Below are 21,392 nucleotides of genomic sequence, written 5' to 3' on the forward strand. Positions count from 1 at the left end.
CAACTTAAGGTTGACTTTTTCTGCCACAGTATAGATAAATCTGTACACTGTTGTAAATTTTAAGGAACTATGTTCATAGCACCTTCTGTCTTTATTATCTCTTGAGAAGCAGCATCTGAACAGTAGGTTATTGGCCCTTTGCCTGATAGGTTCTGTGAGCTTTTCCCAAGTCTCCACAGTCTTGTATTGATTAACTTCTGGCAGCATTACATACTAGTTAACACACATTTTAATAGTACCGACACTAAACCATCTCCACTGCCACTCCACTGCCTTGTGCAAGCTTATTTTGCCTCATTCTGTGGCCATTTGTGTCAGGTTAAAATAATCCCAGACCACCACTCTTCCCTTCTTGCATGGTGGCTGACATGACGCATCTTCTGATGCCAGCAGTTCTGACCCCAGAGCAGCTACATGTGTGAAATTTGAAACAATGGAAGCAACACAACACAAGCCCATGCAGTTTTAAGTAGCTGTGCAACTGCACATTCCCCAACACCCCTGGGGCTGCCTTTCACGTGCACAACAGGCCCGGCAGGCCAGAAACACCAATGTTGGAGTTTTTGTTATGTCAACTACTATCCCCAATGCAGTTCAAGCTAATAATCTGTCTCATTGAAACCAATGGAAAAGTGATATGCAATTCAAATCCCATTGCCCAACATCAAAACTAAAGAAGTGCCCATGTAGCTAACATGCATCACACATTGTATGGGAGGTGATTTGTGTTGATCTTCTCTTCCCTTTGAAGCCCTCTGTGAGCCCTGAAAATGTTTTCCTCAGGGCCGTGCAACTCTGAGACATCTTTGGGGGGGTAACAGTTAACTTCAGAGGGGAAAATCGCCCCTGCCCCAGAGCACTCGTGAAGCGATGCGGCACCAGCCCTTCATTAATTTGATGTTGGCCACTGTTTTCAGTTGCAAATGACTGGCTTTGAATTGGGGCCAGTGGTTATGGCTGTTCCCATGCAGTGGAACCTGTTGGAACAACATTGTGAAGGTAGTTTAGACTATGAACACATGTGAGAACTCCTTGATACAGTGAAGCATAATAGGTTTAGGGGGTGGACTAGCATAGTAACTAATTGTGTAAGTGTTCTGACATGTTATGGTATCAGGAATACTAGGGCTACTACATTTTGAATTGGGAACCTGTTAAGAATTCAAGTTCCTGGAGTTGAGTTTAGGAGCATGTTCTGTTCTGTAGTAACCTGATTTTGTTCCTTGTTGCATTTTTATCCCATTGTTCTCACAAACTCAAAGCTGCATACATAGGATATCCATTCACTCTCTCAGATGGGTTTTGCCCAGATCCAGATCAACTTAACTTCAGCAAGGTTGTTGCAACATGTGCCTACAGACCATGCCCTTGTTTGTAGGGATATGCACGAAAAAGATTTTGTGTTTTGTTTTGAGCTTAAAATGAAACGTTTTGCCAAAAGCGGCCATGTTAGACTGTTACAAGTGCCATTTTGGAGGGCTGTTTTTCTCAAGAGAGCTGGTCTACCAATTGGAGTCAGCAGGTAGACCAGGCCTCCGTTCTGGACTTGGCACATTGGCCTGCTCTGGAGGACTCATCTACTGCCACATGAGGTGGGTAGATCAGGCCTCTGCCCTGGACTTGGCACGTTGACTCACCTCGAAGGGCTGATCTACCTGCTGCATGAGGCGACAGTGCATCAGCCCATTGTGCATCAGACAGTGCATCAGACAGGTAAACCAGTCTTGGAGGACTGGTCTACCTGCCAACCCCAATTGGTAGACCAGCTCTCCCTGGAAAAACAGACCTCCAAAATAGCACTTGGACCATTGAAAACATTCCGACTCGAAATGGGGTCATTTTGTTTCAAGCTCAGAACAGGCCCTTCATTTGGAGGGTGTTTTGTTTCGAGCTCTGAACACTTGAAACAGCCCGTTTCAAGCTCGAAATGTTTTGCACATTCCTACTTGTTTGGCAACTATCATATACAACAATTCAACTAAGTCAGTGATGGGGAGAATCCACACACAAGAGCACAGAAGGGTACACTCAATTTCACAGCCCAATACTACCTCTGAATCTTAGTTTCAGTGATAGAGCTGAACCTTGAGAATACTTAAGAATATATTAAGTAGAGCAAAATGAACCAGCTTTGTAAAATAAGAGAGGTACAATTCAGGCAATTAAAGTCAGTACAGGTTTTATAGGAAGAGGTAATTAATGGTGAGTAGACATCACTGAGACCTGAAAGTATAGATTTTTAATTGAAGAACTTCTCAAAGATACATGAACATGCTGTGAGCCAGGTGAGATTTTAAATTACTGCTTATTTTAAACCGTCAGACTTAAAGAGCACCTTTTTTGGCTTTTGCATAATCTTTTGATATCTAAGATTTTCTTTTCAATTTGCAGAGTTTTTTGTCCAGCACTTGAGGAAAAAATGTCTGTGGATCAATTAAGATCTGCTTTCTTATAAATCTTTCTCTTATGACACTAATAAAATATGGAGCTGAAATTAGTGCTGCATTTCAGATTTGCTAGTCAGATTGGATTGTTTTCTTTGACACTTGTACCTTGTGAATCCATAAATGTAATCCTGAATATGCCAGTGAATGTTGGTTTTCAGCATAAATGTCTTTCCATAATTACTTTAATATTACTAAAAATTGCTGGAGCAAAATTGCCTTGAAAGGATTTCTCTTCTCCGGTATTTGTTTAGTGAAACATAGAAAGATATAGTTGGGATTTTTTATTCTTTCAACACCATAAATAAGAGCAGAGCCACAGAATTAAGAACTGCTGGTCTTTCCAGCAACGGAGAATATGCTTGACCTGTCCTGATGATGGTACTTCTATCATGCAATATTGAAAAAATGTGTCTCCGGATGCTTGTTTCTCCCAAAAAGACAGTTAAAGGAAAATTTATGGTGCCAGAAAAGCCACAACATAAAGGCTTATGGTTTACATGAACAGTTTATATGAAAGTATTATGCATATCAATGCATTCACCACGGCAGAACTACATATTGCATCCATTTGGCATAGACTAGAGCCAGGGTAGGAAACCTCGGCTTTCCAGATGTCATTGAACTACAATTTCCATCATCCCCAGCCACAATTTGTTGGCTGGGGATGACAATAAATTGGTATCATCTGATTTACTGGATGATAAATAAATCCAATATTTTTGCTTTGCAGGCAAAAGGTACCAGGTTCAGTCCCTGGCAGGTAGGGCTAGGAAAGATTCTTGTCTGAAACCCCAGGGGGATCCTGCTAGTCAGTATAGAACAGTCAGTACTGAGCTAGGTGACCATTGGGCCAATTCAGCATTCCAGGCACCAGCAGCGTATGTTCGGTTCCATATCTTGCACTGCAGCTACATGTATATAGGAATTAGATATTTAAAAATGAAAAGAAACACCTTCAAATTACACAGGATAGTATGCATTTAAAATGTTGAACAAGAGTCTTTCGTACTTTAAAAATGAAGAGAATAAGTATACAGTTTACACAAAATAATTGATCTAGAAAGCTTTTGAGTTTTCTGTGGGACCCTAGTGTTGCTAGAAAAGCAATATTTTCGATGCTTTGTTTCCAGCCAGAAAGAGGGGAAGGGTTTTATTCATTTTAAGACCACTAAACTACAGGGTTTTGTTTTTCATTTTAAAAGTTTTACTGTTGTTTAATTATTTCCAGATGACCCTAGAGGCAAACATCAAAAGAAAATACGAAGCAAAATTCAGAATTTCCTTAATCTTTATGCTGCAGATGGACTGAGAACTTTGTGCATTGCAAAGAAAGTAAGCAGGGGCACTCTCTTAAATTGAGTTTAAATTGTTTGTATGGGGTTTTAATGGTTTATATGAAACAACCCTGCACACCATTGGATATGCGTAAGCCCATTAAAATGGGCTGTGATTGGGCTATGCTGGATTTTGGCCTGTAAATTCTATTAATGTGAAGTGTTTGTGTGTGCGTGTGTGTTTGTGTGTAATCCTCTCTAACAGGTGTTGAGCAAGGAAGACTATGCTTGCTGGCTAAAAAGTCACATTGAAGCAGAATCTTCGATTGACAACCGGGAAGAGCTGCTGTTTCAATCAGCAATTCGAATAGAGACTGATCTGCATCTCCTAGGTAACTTCAAAGCATGAATAGGAAAAATCGGAATGCATTGTAACTGAGAATTTGACCAAGACGTTTTCCAATGGTTTCTTTTAATCTCTGGAGTTGCAGTTGCCCCCATTCCCCAGAGACATGCACACCCCTCCCCTATAGCCATGCCTAGCTGCTCTTGCACTGCTGCTTCTGCTGGGCTTGGCAGCATCAACAACCATTGAGAAGGAAGAATCAGGCAGGAGGATTTCTTCCCATATTGTTGGGCTGGATACAGGATGCTGCTGGCCACAGCAGAGGTGAGAAGGCAGTGGTGGGAGGGGAGATTATTCCAAATCTCCTCTTCCTCAAATTAACTGCCTGCAGTTACTCAATTCACTCTGCAGCATGGTAGGGGTGACTCTGTACTGAAGTGAATATACACAGTTGGGTGGCCTTGCCCTCCCAAGGAATCAGTACTTAAAATAAGCTATGTTTTTGACGTAGCCCCAGCCCGCAGACCACATCCCCAAACTGAGCATCTTGCCTTTTCAAAACACTTCAAAACACTGTAAGGCTGTTCTCATGATCAGTCTAAGCCAGGCTAGGGCAGCCCAGCCTGGGTTAGGCTGCTCATGTGCTGCACTGGGATCAAGGTGGATCCCAGTGCTGCCATGATGCCTAACCTGCCTTTTGACATGGCGTTTAGGCGAGCGTGCCCTTAACCTGGGAGCTGGGGTTTCATGTGTTTGCTTGGGCTGCTTGCAGCCCGAGCAGACACAAAGATGAGTTCCTAGAGTTCCCATCTGATGCAGGTACCCCCCAATGCTTGTTGCAAAGTGCATTGTGGGATTCCTGGAAACCGGGATGCATTGTTCCAGCCTCTGGAAAGCTGCGCTGCACCAGGAGAGCCGTTTCAGGAGGTGGCAGGGAGGGCAAGGAAATTGTCTGGGAGGGAGGTAAGTTCAGTGCAGCCTTCCTGCCCACCCATCCACCCTGTGTGCAGTCATGTGAATAGCCCCTGTGGATTGCAGGCTCCTGAAAGTTTGCCTTGCAAGTGTGGATCTGGGATCCCATGTAAAATCTGGTATTAAGCCAATTTTAAGCTTTTGAACGGCCAACTACATATTTCAGGCAAGTATGTATTCTGGGGTCTTGATGCCAACAGCTGAGAATGGATTTTGTGCAGAGGAGCATTGAGGAGAAGTTCTTAAACTGTCTGCATTTTGAACTCTGCAGAGCTAAGAGGCAAAGGAGTAGCACTTACCCCCTCTATGCCTCTCTCCTGTTCAAAATCCAACCCGGTTGCCTTTTTAAAATAGGGAGCTTCATTGCACACTTTTGCATGTACAGTAACATGCAATTCACCTCTGAACTTCCCAGTTACTTCCAAATGACCACCTTTGTACTTTCTTCCATTCATAGAACAGAAATTCAGTTCCGAGAGCACAGAAAGCCCTCTTGGGTCTTGTTGACACAATCTGGATTACTCACAATTGTTTTAGCGAAGTTATTTCAAATGTGTTGTTGTGTCCAATGAAAATGCTCATGTGAAAATACTTGAAGGAAATGCTGTGTCTCTAGCATACAACATTAGCAAAGTTATATTTCATAGGGAAGGCCTGTGATAGGTTGGATATATATAAAAATATAAATATAAAATGCAGTGTCAGTGCTAAGTTCTGTTTTGTAGGCTGTGATGTCAAAAGCGCCTCCCACCACTTGCTATGTTGAATAAAATCACAAATATCTGTTCTTCGAGCAGTTTCTTTGTATTGGCCCAGACTGCAGGGACTATGCTAACTTTTTTTTTTAACTGAAGAAAAATCTGTCATCCATTATTGACTTTGGGTGTACATATGAACCTTAATGAATTGAAGCTTACTTGAACACAGCTGGATAAATAAAAACAAACTCCTGTCAAAACTAAGCCATCTATGTTGCCAGTGGAGGCCTGAGAGGCCTGCTCAATGAAAGGACTTTGACTAGACTGCTCAACCATCACAAAGCAGAAGAAAATGATGTTGGGGCGGGGGGGGGCAGGGGCAGGTTCCCTTGGACAACTTCCACAAGCAATGGTAAAATCTACTCTAGGCTGTTACTTCTAATGGCAGGTCTCCAAATTACCTTTCCTCTCCACGGTTTCCCTCCTTTTAAATTGGGGTCTGGTGAAGAGATAGAAATGGCTAGCAATATTCTTGTGTGCAGTGTGGGAATGGTCAGTGGTGTGATCCTGAGACATGCAACTGGCAAACTCCCTCAAAGCTGAGCCTGTTCCATTTAATGCATGTACTGTCTGTGTACAATGTGCACACATACAGATCTATAAGCATGTACAGTTCACATATTTTCTTCAACACATGTACAGTATTTACAGGGATCCTCAACGTTGGGCCCCCAGATGTTCTTGAACTTCAACTCCCATAATCCCCAGGCCCAGTGGCCTTTGGTTGGGGATTATGGGAGTTGAAGTCCAAGAACATTTGGGGGCCCAACGTTGAGGATCCCTGCAGCAGTACACTTCATATCTGTATTTTGCATTTGAGGAGGCCTGTACCAAATTCACTTTTAAAAGGCATGCATGTACAATTGTTCACACAAAAAACATGTACAGACATCTGTATGCACATACTATGTCATGTCTGAATACGACCCTGGTCTGTCAGACTTTTACCTTGGTCTCAGGGCTGGCTATTCACAAACCACAAAGCTGATAATCTTTTGGCTCAGCAGGGAGAAATCATGTCAAAATTTGTCCTGAGGGGGTACCATTCTTGTTTATCCAGCTGTGTTCAAGTAATTTTGAATTCATTAAGGTTTATGTGTATATTCAAAGCTGATAGAGGCCTGGCTGTGTTTTCTCATTCTCCCCTTCCAGAGCATATCTCACTTCATGGCTCCCTTGCTTAAGCTTCTGTGTTTATTTTACTAGATTTGTCCTATTAGCTCCTTTTCTTTTCCATGCCATGCCCTCTGTTGCTTTTTTGCTCTCTCGTTGAAGTGCAGTTACTAAAATCTTCAGGACGAGTGGTAGACTGTACCTCCAGATTCCAGATGTCTAGTCCACATGGAAACCCACCTGATAAAAAGGAATGTACACATGCCGGAAGTTGTCCAGTTTCTGGATCACACTAACACTGTTGTGACGTGTGGACCTTCATGAAATGTGGTTGCCCACCACTGAGTTATGTTATAGGCAAATCTTTTAGTGGTTATATCTGAAAGATCCATGCCTGCCTCAGTGCAAGATGTTTGACTAAGATAGAGTATGTCCTAGCACGTCAATCAGACTGGTCTACTTCATCTGTGTTCATTATCATGACAGCTGCAGTGATTCAATGATATGTGTTCAGCCAGATGAGGTATCTTCTTCTGTTCATACCAAACTAGCATGAAATCAGAAACCATGTATAAGGATAATGATTTAACACCCAGTGGGTTATGATTAACTGTTTAATTCTCTATGATGAGTTTCGTTTGTTTGTGTGGCAGGTGCAACTGGCATTGAGGACCGTTTACAAGATGGGGTCCCAGAAACTATTGCAAACTTGCGTAAGGCTGGCCTGCAGATATGGGTTCTAACTGGAGATAAACAAGAAACTGCCATTAATATAGCTTATGCTTGCAAACTACTGGATCATGATGCAGAAATCATCACTTTAAATGCTGATTCACCGGTATGACAGCACTGTTCTTTAGATACTGGACTGGCTTTTCCCTCATGTGTTGAGATCTTTGTGGAAGGTCTTTCTCCAACTGTCACCTCTTCTGAATATAGGCCAGTGGCAACTACAAGACAACCTTTTCAGCAGTGGCATCCCGTTTATGGATTGGACTGCTTGTCAGGAACACACTGGGCTGCTAACCAGGAACTTAGTCTAGTTAGTGTCAGGTACCAGGCTAAAGCTTTGGGCGGGGGGAGGGCGGGGTTGGTCCATACATTCAATTGATGTTAATGTTTCTGTTTTGCAGTGTTTTCCCTCAGATTTTGCTTGTATCTGATAGTTTTTATTGTAGTTTCCTTTTTTCTGTAAACTGCTTTTAAAATCAAGATATCATTTGGCTACAGTTGTTGCTGCTGCTGTTTCTTAACTGATTGACCTATTTATTCTGTTTCATTCTAGGAAATGTGTGCCATGTTGCTGGAACAACATTTACTCTGTGCAGAGTCTAAGTTTTCAAATGACACCACTGAAAGAGCTACTCAGAACATGAAAGCTAGCTTTACCCCGCTCTGCATTCCAGCGTCTTCCACACACCCCAGCCTGGGCTTAGTGGTTGATGGAAGGACACTAGCTTATGCCCTTGACAAAACCCTGGAAGACAAATTTCTTCTGTTAGCCCGGAGATGTCGTTCAGTGCTGTGCTGCCGCTCCACTCCAATTCAAAAGGGAATGGTTGTGAAGCTGATCAGAGACAAACTCAAAACAATGACCTTGGCAGTAGGCAAGTACTTCAGTTTCACTGAGATTGTTTCTCATTAGTACAACTATAAAGAAGAAACTCTTCTTTTTGTGCAGATATTCTTTTTTCCTTCAGGGCACAATGTGCTGGTTTAGATCCCATGTAGAACTGGTCTTGGAGAGGAGAGCTGGTCTTGTGGTAGCAAGCATGACTTGTCCCCTTAGCTAAGCAGGATCCACCCTGGTTGCATATGAATGGGAGACTTGATGTGTGAGCAATGTAAAATATTACCTTTAGGGGATGAAGCCACTCTGGGAAGAGCAGAAGATTCCAAGTTTCCCTCCCTGGCATCCCCAAGATAGGACTGAGAGAGAATCCTGCCTGCAACCTTGGAGAAGCTGTTGCCAGTCTGTGTAGACAATACTGAGATAGATGGACTTATGGTCTCACTCAGTATATGGCAGCTTCCTATGTTCCTATGAACCTTGGTTAGAGCTGGACTCCACGCAACATCCCAGAGCTTACATATATAGGGTTAGTTCCGATATCATGCAGCTGAGCTCCATACAATGTTCCCGAGCCTCAGGAATTCATACTCCCTGCTTCCATCGCCACACCAGTGTTATCTAGGTTAAAATAAGCCAAGATTGATAATGTCATCCAAATCCACCAATTTCAGTTTATTCCAACCTGCTTGCTTCAGATCTGTACCCAAAGTTTGAAGTGAGTTACAGATCTCAGCTTATTTGAAACAAGTAGGTTAGAAGAAGCCAAGATTGGTGGGTATGGATGACATGACATGACATGATATGACACGTCTCAGGTTATTTTAACCTAGATAGGAAGTATATGTTGCACTGGCACAGGGATGGGAGCAGAAAGCAGGGAGAGGTGAAAATTGTGTGGTTTTATTTTTATCTTTCACTACATCCTGCCCTGGGAGCTTTATGTTGAAGAGCAGCTCATCAGTCTCCTAGATAAATAGGTGAAAACTTCAACTTTTCGGCTTAGGTTCAGGTTACCTTAGAGAGCGTCTTCTTCGGTCTGATCCCCACCACACGCTAAGATCATCTGTGAAGGTCCAGCTCCAGTTGCCACCAGCTCATCTGGTGGCGACCCAGAGCGGGCCTTCTCTGTAGCCGCTCCTGGACTGTAGAATGCGCTCCCTGCAGACATCCATAATTTGAATTCTTTATTAGAATTTAAGAGGAAACAATAATAGCCTTTCAAGAGTTAAAACAGCAAGCTATTTCATGTATACTATATGGGCTATTGCCTGCATTTGAGGCAGAGGGCCTAAGTGAATTTTATGGATTGTTATGGAATGATTTCCAAGTTTTGTATAATCTGCATAGCATCTGATTCATACCACAGTGATCTAAGTGGAGTTGAGTGTAGCAAGGAGTTCTCTCTAACAAGTCATCTGTATGAACCCTGTGGCAGATGTACAAGTGCTAGCATTCTCTGGCAACACCCATTAGTAGAAGCTGTACTTTTACTTCATAAGCTGAGATTACACACTCTAATGCAAAGAGAATCTGGATTGCGAGGGAAAGAACACGCTCCTTCTTTCAAATCTAATCTAATTGCTATGTCTTTAGAGAGGAAACAGACAAAGGAAATTGTTTTTGCATGCATTTCCCTTCAGCATTTTCCCATAGAAAAGTACTCTTTTGGTATAACATTATTATGGGTAGATCGAGAAGAAAAGTTTTGTAGCAAGTATGTATTATTTTGAAAGAACATCATAAGGTCAGCAATGTTTAGAACAATGAGAGGACAACAGATCAGCTGCTTTAATCGTCTGTTCAAATAGAAACATCAGTAGAGGTTGTAGTTGTGTGTTATTCTTGGCTTGTTCTGACACAGCAGTTAGGCCAGTCTTTAGTGGTTGCAGATAAAGATTTAAGACAGTTTGTCACAGTCATAATGACTGGGAAGATGGTCCAATTTGAGTTACACAAATTCTCTTCCATTTAACCCAAACAGTAAGAGAACATATTATTAATCATAAACGAAACCCCACTGCTCTTGAACTGCTCAATCCTATGTTCTGCTGTTCAGTTGCATCAGATAGATTGCAAGACTGAGCACTTTGCTCCCAGAACAAGCTCAGAAAACATAACAAGAGGACCAGAAATTTGATTTCTCTTTGGAATGAAAGCTGAAACTTCCAGGATTCTATGTTCAGTGCCACATTTTTCACTGCATAGTGCCTATTAATGTGTGAGACACACATGTTAAGATCATCTGAGGAGGTCCGGTTGCCACCAGCTCAGTTGGTGGCGACTCGAAACCAAGCCTTTTCTAGAATTGCCTCGGGACTCTTGAACGTGCTTCCTAATGAAATTAGAGTTTCCCCTTCTCTGAATGTTTTAAGAAGGACCTAAAAACATACCTGTTTAGTCAGGCTTTTGGTCTATAGTTTTAAAGCTTCAGTTTTAGAGTTTTTATTGCGTTTTAAATTGTTTTATTGTGTTTTAATTGGTTTTATATTGTATGGGGCAATATATACATGTATACATATATATACATATAAATAGATCCTGGTATTTGGCCCCTTTTCCCAGTAAGCTGTATTCTTTACAGGGGAAAAATGTTTCCCTTCCCCCCCCCCACCCCCTGGCAGACATCAGATGATGAATTGGCTATGGAGAGCAGGTGTCTTTCTGTACTTTAGACCTCATTTAATGACTCGGTATATACAAATCTCCGCTGTCCTAAATAGTTTAGTTTGGCATGGAATATAAGCCTATACAAGTAAACATGTCAGACTGGGATTTTAAACTGTCGTTCTACAAAAGTAGACCTTTCAAAGTTAAATATCCCATCCCTTTTTTATTCCTTAATGTTCTCTTGGTTCCCTTTGCTTTTTTATCATTTGTCATCTCTGCTTCGGTTAATAGCAAACAGCATCTTCTTCACTTGTTCCAGGTGATGGAGCTAATGATGTCAGTATGATACAAGTAGCTGATGTTGGTGTGGGGATCTCCGGTCCAGAAGGCATGCAGGTAAGGTATGATTACCAAATAGCAGCCCCAGATAACGTTGGGTCCATATGTTTTCCATATGTCTGCTTGCATCTTGTGTCCCTGTGGGCTGCAACAAGCTGCTTTGTGACAGCCACTGTAAATTTCAGAGGTACTTGTAAGTTGCCTTGAGGTGAACCAGCCGGGCTTTGCAAAAATTACTTTAGTAAAGCTCTTCTAGCAGAGCTCTTTCCTCAACACTATGGTAAGTTTAAACATCTTACATTGAGGTTGTAAAGCACACCTTATAAGAGATCTTCAGCTAAATGTGTAAAATAAAAGGTTAGAAATAACACATTTCTTCTATACTGTGAATATTCCTTCCCCCCCCCATCAGCTACTTTACTTTCTTCTTGGAAAATTATCTTGCAGCATAACTGGGAGCAAGTATTGTATGGTACAACAAAGAACACAGTCTGATGGCTCTAACTTGGGGGACTGGGGGAGTACTCTTTTTAGCACTTCTGATCCCTGAAGTTTGGAAGTGCTTCAGTCTGTGCTGGTCTGCATCAACCTACCCACAACAAAAGACCAAGTCTATATTTTTGTTTTCTACATCACCATGTGGATATTTTGAGGACAGTGGCCCACATGTTCCACAGTGATATTGAGGGCAGAAGGTCTGTGCCCTCACAATGAGTCTGGAGCACAGCCGAAGTGAAGGTTTTTGGAGGGATAGAAGGGAAGGGAAGCATAAATACTTTCCCCTCCCCACTTACTTAGCTGTAAAGAAGCCTTCACCACAGTGACACGCCAAGCTCTCTGCAAGGGTGCAGACCTTCTTCCACCCTCATATTGCTGCAGAACATGTGGGCCACTGTCCTAAGCAACTGAACTCCCTCTCCCTAAGATATATCTCAGATGCATTGAACCAGAAGCCACCAGCCAGATTAAATCTTAGGGACACTGCACATAACTTATATGGTGACAAATGCATAATTGCAACTGAGTGTATGCTCGTCCAAGAATTTTGACCATTCCCAGCTCCCTGGCAAAAATGCCTGTATCAAACAATCATTTGCCTTATTAACACAGTACTTTAAAAAAATAAACATCTGATATTTTTATGGGTGCACATTGAACATGTACGGTGTGTCCTTTGAGATATAAGGACTCCTGCTGATGTAGCCCCATTGTACTGCTTCTTCATTGCATTTTACAGCACTCAGTTCTGTATGGCTCGTTGTGCATTATCTCTTGCTCATCACTTATCTGTTGTATGGTTAAATCTCTTAAATAATTTATTTTGCATTCTTGTTACACATGAATGAAATGTTCACACTTCAGTATAAGAGTGTACTGATACTCTTTCTTGGACTGGAAGACTGCTTGGTAAAAGAGACCCTACATACCATTGTATTGTAAGCAGTGTTAGAATCTTATAATGCAGATTTATCAGAGAAGTCATTTTTCCCCATGTCCCGCTGAATATTTATTTCATTACCAAATATCATCTTGTTGTTCATAAATGCTCTTTTATGAATGGGAATTAACTAGCAGTTCATATGCTCCATGCTATTGCTTCCATAAAATTTGGAAGGAATTGAATCTGTCATTTTGCATTCAAATTGCTTTCTTCTCTCTTCCCCTGCTGATCAGAAATAGACCTATGGGGTGGGCTAGGGGGACAAATGCACTTGAGTATATTTGTGGAAATGCAAAAATAAACTTGCTTGCCTTTCCATTCTATTATAGCAAGATGCTGTGTTCTTTGGCGAGGGGGTTTATATTAATAGATAGCCGGTCTATTTTCAAACTCCAGAAATTGATATTGAGTAAGTACTGACAGAAGAACCCTTGTTAGGTTTAATAAGGAATTCTTATTTAGGTTTAATAAGGAACCCTTGTTAGGTTTAATAAGGAATTAGAATTAATAAGGAATAAGGAATCCAATAAGGAGTTGTTCCATTGATCTCTCACCTCATCAGTCAACAGAGTAGTGGAGAGGTCTGTCCATGTTACTGGACTGTGTGAAAGAATCAGGGCAAAGTTCCTGAGATCATTAAGCCTCTTTCCTTGGAATTGCTCCATTGATTTGAGGATATAAGCACTATCATGCAGGCCACAAACCATTTAAACTATACTCCCTCAAAAGCCTCATATTTTCCCCACCACGACTTCCTATTAGGCAGCAAGTCCTATGGAAGTCAATGGCAGTTATTGAAAATAAGTTGCTACGGATTCACACAGATAATTCATCACCTGATAACTGTAAGATCAGGTAACAGCTTCAGTGGACAAAGCCATCCTCCCAAAATAAACACCAATCACATCAACTTCAGTACTTCTCAATAGGGGCAGTTCCACAGAAGTAGGTCACAGAGTGATAGCTCATCAGGTGATAAAATATTGAATTGTGGGCATACATATATGTATCAGCCTTTGCTCTGTAAACCACTTTAGTATTTAACTCAAGTGGCATTTACTCCCTTTTTGAACATCGTAGGCCTTATTTTTCTGCCAGGGTTATACCGGCAACATCTGTCAAATTCTGTATGTTCCACCTAAATTAAAAACAGATGCAGTCTATAATTTAAAATAACATCATCAGAAAACAATTTCAACTTTTTTTGCTTTCAAGGCTGTCATGGCGAGTGATTTTGCTATCCCAAAGTTCCGCCATTTGGAGAAGCTCTTGCTTGTGCATGGCCACTGGTGTTATTCCCGGCTTGCCAACATGGTGCTGTATTTCTTCTACAAAAATGCAGTAAGTGTTTGATTGCTTTATAGCTGTATATGTTTCTGGAAGTTACTGAGGAATGGCTGTCACACATTTCATCAGGCTGTGGTGTTTTATTTTTTATTTTGACCTAGTCATCATAAGCATTCCTCCAAGACCGCAATACACAGCATGCAAAGCTGCCATTGTCTAGGGGCAGAAAGTGGTATAGAATACAGTATAGCAGAAGCATATTCTTTGTATGCTCCAGAGTCTAGGCTGACTTCCTATCATCATCTAGGGGCAAGTCAAATCATTAGTCCTGAACACCCTAAATTTGAGCCCATCACAAATAAAGTTTGTTACACAGGTTGGGTAATCATGCTGTCACTTATGTGGCAATGCCATAGATTGCCTTGTTGTGTGGCATAATTTTTTCTGTGACACACTGATACATCATCAAGTTCCTTTTGCATCAGTTTGAGTGCAACCCCTTCCTGTGTGTGTATCTCTTCTCAGTCCACCAAGGGGCACTTGTGGGCCTTTTGCTCACTGTTCTGACTCTCTCCTTGTCCCATAGCCTCAGATACAGAAGAGGTATTGCCTTCACTCACTCCCACCTATCCCTCCCTCTCTCCTTCCATGCTGCAGCTAAGAAATAAGCCAGGGAGCTGTAAGGGGGAAAAGAACAGTTCTGCTGGATCAGGCCAAGGCTTATGTAGTCCAGCATCCTGTTTTCCCCTATTGGCCTCTGAGAAGACCACAAGCAAAAGATGGGCATGTTCCTTCTTTCCCTGTTACTCCCTTGCAACTAGTATTCAGTTGCATTCTGCCCCTGAACATAGCCATTATTGGGCTTGTCTTCCATGAAAGTCCTCTTCACCCTGCTCCTGGTGGGCAGTCTGTTGACTGGTAGATGTCAACCAAAACTTTGACTGTAAGCCTTTGATTATAATAGATGCCCCCTCCATTTCTGACAGCCCGGCTCTGTAGCATTCTGCGGAACAGCCACTATCATTCTGCATTATCCTTTATTTTAGGATTTTGATCAGGCAGCACTTGTTAAAATGCAGATGGCTGGCATTTACAAGAATAGCAGACCCTGCTGTGTGACAGGAATCATGTGCAGAAGAATCAGTATGTGTAAATCTGATAAGAATAAGACGTGCTGCTTATGACTTCATTAAGGAGCAGGGCTAGCAGTCTTCAGGCTTGTGTAATCTACCTTTAAAAAAACAAAACCCCAAGAGCCCAGTCACAAGATTATGGCTCAGGTAAAGTCTCTCACAATTACAGTATCTGCCACATCCCATAAGCCATAAACTAGGGGTGGCCTCCTTTATACAAGTATAAATCCGTATCTGAGTGACTAGAGAGCAAATACCGGCCTCCAGGCAGCCCATAATGCACTGTGGTGCTCGCATGGTGCATTGCACTGATTCTAGAGGCCAGGAATCTCCTTCCCCCAGCCTCTATGGTTGCACAGACTGGCAGCAGCCTGAAAGGGGCTTCTGGCAGTCTGTGCTGCCACATGAGTAGTGGGGTAGAAGCACCAGATCCCGGTGATCCACACAACCAGCCCTACCCGAATAGGACTGTGCAAGCCTGGGTAGGGCTGGCCGTGTGAACGTCCCCATGGAGACGACATCATTATAGGATAGCAGAGTGCTCTCAGTTGATAGGAATACTCTCCTTGCTGAGAGCATGGGGGAAGTGAATGTACCTGGGAGCACTCTTCTGCCTGTAGTGGCTAAAAGCCTGTGTCCTTCTTCTAGCAACGAATCCAGGCAGCGCGGGTCTTGTGGCCCACGTTAAGTAGAATGTGAATTGACCCCAAGACATGTTTTTATTGTTAGGCCTCTTTAGGAACTGGTTTACCACTTTCTTTTCTCTGCAGAACTCCATCCTGCCAGAAACAGGATACAGTGCCTGACATGCAGACTAATGAAGCACTTGTGCAACATGCAAAGTTGTGGTGATGCAGAAGATTGCATAGCTGCACAAAGTCACAGGGATTTTTAGAACTGCACTCCTTCTGCAGATGTTTCCTGCAAAACATATGAGGTGCACATATGCCCACAGGTTGTGCACTTGGTTGCACTAGCACAAACATGTTTGCACTAGCTCGACACTAATTTGGAATGCAAGCTTCAGACTTGGCACAACTAAAGAGTGGTGCAGCTTTGCATTAGCATAACACATTTGGTAAGCACTTGTTTAGTCTGGATGTCAGCCACTGAAATTTGTGGGCTAAAAGTTTGACCTGTAAGATTGCTCTTTCTGTAAGTATATAACAAAAGGAAAATACTGCCTTGCTTATCGAGAAAAGTCCTGCATCCTGTAGCACTGCGTTGATGAAAGACACTGATCATCTAACATCTCTAGCTGACAGGCTTTCTGTCAAGGCCCTATCCACCCCCAGCACAGTACCTCCAGTGACTGTTGCTGGTGTCTATCTTGTATTTCTTTTTAGAATGTGAGCCCTTTGGGGACAGAGATTCATCTTATTTATTTATTATTTCTCTGTGTAATCCGCCCTGAGTTATTTTTGGAAGGGCTGTATAGAAATTGAATAAACAACAACCTGCTCCTCAACTGGAGTGAAAAGCATGTAACTGTACAGCTAGAGAGAACAGGAGTACCCCAGATGGCACAAACTGGAACTGAGAGGAGAAACTCATGTATGCGTGCATGTATTGGGTGAACCTCCGATATATAGTTTGCTCAGAGGCTGTCTATGAATTAAACATAAAGAATTTACTTGGTCTGAAAGCCCTTACTGATCCTATAAAGAACAATTCAAGCTTGAATGCCAGGCTTCTTTTCATGAGGACTCTTGGGGCAGAAATGCTCAAACTACTTACAGTACTTTGGAGTAGCCAGTGGAATGGTTCCAGAATACAGGGCTGGATGACTACAAAACCAGTATCTGATTCTGACAGGGCTATTTGTAAGTAGGACCAGTATGCTAATGTTTGAAAGATAAAGTTTTCTGGAGGATATCTTCCATCAAACTGTATCTTTGATGAAAGGTTCAGTACAGTAATGTTAAATAGTTCATGAGATTGGAAGAAATGTGTGCAACAAGTATTTCTTAAATACTGCAAAGCTAGAACTGTATAGTGCTATGCCAATATTCTACCGTCTGCTGGGGGAATCTGAGATTGCACTGGGCAGCCCCACCACTTTAGCATGCCCAGCGTCCATGTGTGCTGGGTATCGTGACTACATAGGCTCCAATCACATAATCTTTATGCAGCAAAATTGGAGTGCATCAGTCATGTGGCTACATCCTTATGATAATGTGATATCCAAAGTGTGGACATCAGGTTTACTGAGATTGGGGCTGGCAGGCATGATTTCTATCCTCTCCCATCCACATATAGAGGGATGGGGGTGTTGCTAGACCTACTCTTTTTCTGCAAACATAAAGGGACTTTGCTCTCAATAAACCATGTTCTTGTCCCCATTTAGGCCCCATTAAAAAAAAAAAAAGCTGTCTACGCACACAGTTGCTCTCTCCCTCTTTGCAGGTCAGCCACTGTGAGAATGGTCCCTTCTTTGGGTCAGGGAAATGGGGCCTGTCTAGAATGGAGGGAGAGACCTATTTCTAGCAGCCAAAAGGAATAATGGATCTGAAAAGGGAAGTGCCCTGTCCCCTGCTTTACATGGTTATCTGAAACTTGCACATCCACATCCAGCTGCATATAAATAATGTATTGCTCTCTCTTTTCTTAGATGTTTGTGGCTCTTCTTTTCTGGTACCAGTTCTATTGTGGTTTTTCTGGGTCTTCAATGATTGATCAGTGGTACCTGATCTTCTTTAACGTATTATTCTCATCCCTTCCACAACTGATTTCTGGAGTGCTTGATAAAGATGTACCTCCAGATATACTAATTGCAGTGCCTCAGCTCTACACAAGCGGCCAGAACATGCAGGTAAAAACCTGGCTTTAATGTTGGTGTGTTTTAAGATCCTGCAATGTGAAACTAAAATTGATGGACTGATGCTAAGACCTTTTCAAAAATGATGAGCAATTTGGGGTGTTTATGCATCTTTGAAAATTTCTAGAACTATATAAAGGGCACAGTGTACACCATAAAATTCTTCATGTGAGATGTGTGACATTTTCCAAGAACATCTGTAGAAGAAGCACAGGCAAGGATCAAAGATGTCATTGATTCCTCTGCAGAGAAATCCTAACGAACAAGATGTGATCAGTGGCTGGAAATCCCATGTCAAACTGATCAAAGAACAAGGAAACAAGAACATTGGTTCCATCCATTCCTAAATGGTGTCCATGCTGTTCCTGACCTCACAGAGCCTCTGTGGCATCAAAGAATTGCATCTCAGCTGAAGCAACATTGCTCCCAGTGGGAATAATTGAAGCAGCATCACTTCAGCAGTTCAAGAATTGACACAATTCTTAGTTGTCACAGAAGCTTTATGAGGTTAGAAATAGCATGGACGCCACTTAGGAACAGACGGCACCACCTCTTGGATCAGCAGGGTGCTGTGCTGTATGTGGGCCATTATAATGATATATAGTCCTTTATTTTGGTGCTGGAAAATTATACTGGCACAGTATGGCCTCTATAATATATAATGCCAAATTAAGAATCATGCCGTCTCCCTCCAACAATGAAACTTCTTCTTTAAAGATTTTGATGAAAAATAGAAAAATAAGGAGGCTTTAACTGTTTGGAGCAGGAGAGGGACTTTAACACTTTTTTCCCTCCACCACAATCCCAGTCTGGATCAGGGCCCTCAGCAGCTTGTATTTGCCCTAGGAAAGGAACTGCCTTTAGTGCCAATGGCACTATATTCCCAGGCAAAATAGCAGTGGCAAGGCCCTCAATCTGGATCAAGGAGGAAAGGGTTGATGCCCTTCACCCTGCAGTGGTACAGATCCTGATTAACCAACCACCACCGCCCGTAGCTGCTATTTAACCAAAAAAAGAAAAAGAAATACATTATCTGTGGCTGTCCCAGGGCTTTGGAACTCGCTCCCTGCTGAAATAAGAGCATCTCCTTCTCTGTTTGTTTTTAGGAGGACCCTGAAGACGAACCTATTTTCCCAGGCCTTTAACTGATACCAAAACTTTTGAATTTTAATGCGTTTTTCTCTATTATGATTGTTACCTTTTTATGAATTTTAAATGTTTTATATTTTATATTTTTTAATTCTGTACACAGCCTAGAGATTTCGATATTGGGCAGTATATATCTTCAATAAATACATACATACATACATACATACATACATACATACATACATACATATAAGGGCAATCAACATGATGAACTTTGGCTCTTGGGAGTATGATAGTGAAGCTGGATTAGGAAGCAAGTTGCAGAAGAAGTAGAGCTTCATTCTTCAGGCCTTGTAGGAATGAAGCAGAATCCAGACCAAAGCGGGACTGTAGATGGAACTTGTTTAGGACAGAATCCACACACTAGCGACCCTACCTCTTTCTACAGCTGACCTTAGAAAGAGGTAGCTCAATAAATAGCTCATCAGATTTTAAACTCTCCCTCTGTATTTCTCTGTTGCAGGAGTATCAGCCACACATGTTTTGGATGAACATGATCGATGCTCTCTACCAAAGCCTGGTTTGCTTTTTCATCTCATACTTTGTAAGTAGTCTATTTGCATGTACTTTCAGAGCTTGTCTCTCCTGCTGCTGCTCTTTAATCTGAGGGGCAAGAGGAAGAGACTTGGCAAATATGCTCAGGTGGGACTCCCTGTGCAAGAAGTGTGGCATTACTGGGACAGTGGGTGCCAATGAACAGCTTTGAAGAAAGGGGCTAGTCCTGGGGGAATGATTACAAAACTGTGCTTTTTATGCCTGAGGCTTCAATTCCTCTGTGCTGTTTTCAAATGTAAAATATTTGGTGATGGCTTTTAATTCTTACAAAAGGGAGAACAGAGCTAAGCTCTCAGGAAGATGATGTGGCAATTTAATTTTGACAGACATGGGGAAATAGCACTCTGGAGAAAGACCGAATTAGTATGTTCCTAATTTTTCACTAATTGAAGACTTCTGAGAAACTGTGGTGGATATAGCCTTTGTTTCCTCTGATTCTCAGCCATGTATTCATAGAACAACTCGTGACTAGGGCTTCAGCAAAGCTGTTCCCAGAAGACCTAGCAGATTCTGCTGTTCTTCTGAGTGGTCTCTGTCCTTCACATGATTGGGCTTCACACTCCAGAAAAGGGAGGACCAGGAACTCTTCTAAGCTCTCTCATCCCTCTTAGGCTCTATCCACTTCTGCCTAGTACCATATGACTCGCCCTAACCTCCTCAGTTTTTCGTCGTCCACCAAGAAGTCAACGTCTCTGACTGGTTGGTGCTCTCTTCCTTCCTACAAAAAAACCACTAACAACCAAACAATTTTTCTCTTCCCTCTTTGTTTTTTATTTATCCTCTCTGCCCTTTGGCCACTTACAGTTTTCTTCTCTCTTTAGCCCTTTTGTGTTTCAATTTTATTCAGGGCTTTTCCCCCCTCTTTGGAGGAAACTCCCCACCACCATGGGGTGTTTATAGCTGACAAGACTGGCTCTTTTAAGCGATGCCTCAACTGTAGAGCAAGGTTTCCCTCCTAAGACAGCAACCACCTTTGCCTGCTCTGTCTAGAGGAAACTCATTGTTCGATCTTGCACCCACTGCCAGCACTTTACTAGCAATAGAGATTCCAGACTTTGCAGACTCACAGAAGACCATACTTCTGTGAGAAAGAGCCCTTATTTCATCAACCAATATGGCTTCCACTAACAGTGGTTTGGCAGACTATTCTCTGCCAGAAATGCTCACTTCTACCTGCAGAAATGCCTACAACCATGTCAGGCCCAGACTCAGGGGCCTCAGCCTTTGAACCTCTCTCTGGCTCTCTGTCGTGGCAGCCTACGCAGCCCATGACTCCTCTGTCCACCACTATGGGCTACACTATCCTGGCTCCCTCAGGACTGTCCATGGCTGACCATCACTTCAGAGAACACTCTACCTCCTCAAGGGCTTCTCTCCCCCTGGTGCAAAAGTCCAAAAAGAGGAAAAGCTCCTTCTCACAGGAGCCCAGCCTTGCAAAGAGAAAGAAATCCCACTCGTTGCCCCACCCCCACCCCAGGCTGTGGTGATCCCAGGTCTGACTGTGCCACTGCTGCCTTGAACATAGTGCCTCAAACCTCGGTCCCAATAGAGCGCCATGGAAGGGCACAGCATAAGACCAA

At 42.4% G+C, this 21,392-nt stretch overlaps 1 protein-coding gene across 3 annotated transcripts in view; it reads left to right on the forward strand.

Annotated features, from left to right (window-relative positions):
* The window catches only part of ATP10A (ATPase phospholipid transporting 10A (putative)), a 169,894-nt gene that overhangs the window by 143,193 nt on the left and 5,309 nt on the right, over positions 1-21,392 (forward strand). For all 3 annotated transcript variants that reach the window (XM_053311535.1, XM_053311537.1, XM_053311536.1), the window contains 8 exons: positions 3,676-3,779; positions 3,987-4,113; positions 7,564-7,748; positions 8,196-8,517; positions 11,410-11,486; positions 14,086-14,211; positions 17,902-18,102; positions 19,721-19,801. In XM_053311535.1, the coding sequence (XP_053167510.1) occupies positions 3,676-3,779; positions 3,987-4,113; positions 7,564-7,748; positions 8,196-8,517; positions 11,410-11,486; positions 14,086-14,211; positions 17,902-18,102; positions 19,721-19,801 (1,223 nt within the window). The remainder of the gene's footprint in view (positions 1-3,675; positions 3,780-3,986; positions 4,114-7,563; positions 7,749-8,195; positions 8,518-11,409; positions 11,487-14,085; positions 14,212-17,901; positions 18,103-19,720; positions 19,802-21,392) is intronic.

Source organism: Hemicordylus capensis, chromosome 3, assembly GCF_027244095.1.
Source record: "Hemicordylus capensis ecotype Gifberg chromosome 3, rHemCap1.1.pri, whole genome shotgun sequence".
NCBI lineage: Eukaryota > Metazoa > Chordata > Lepidosauria > Squamata > Cordylidae > Hemicordylus > Hemicordylus capensis.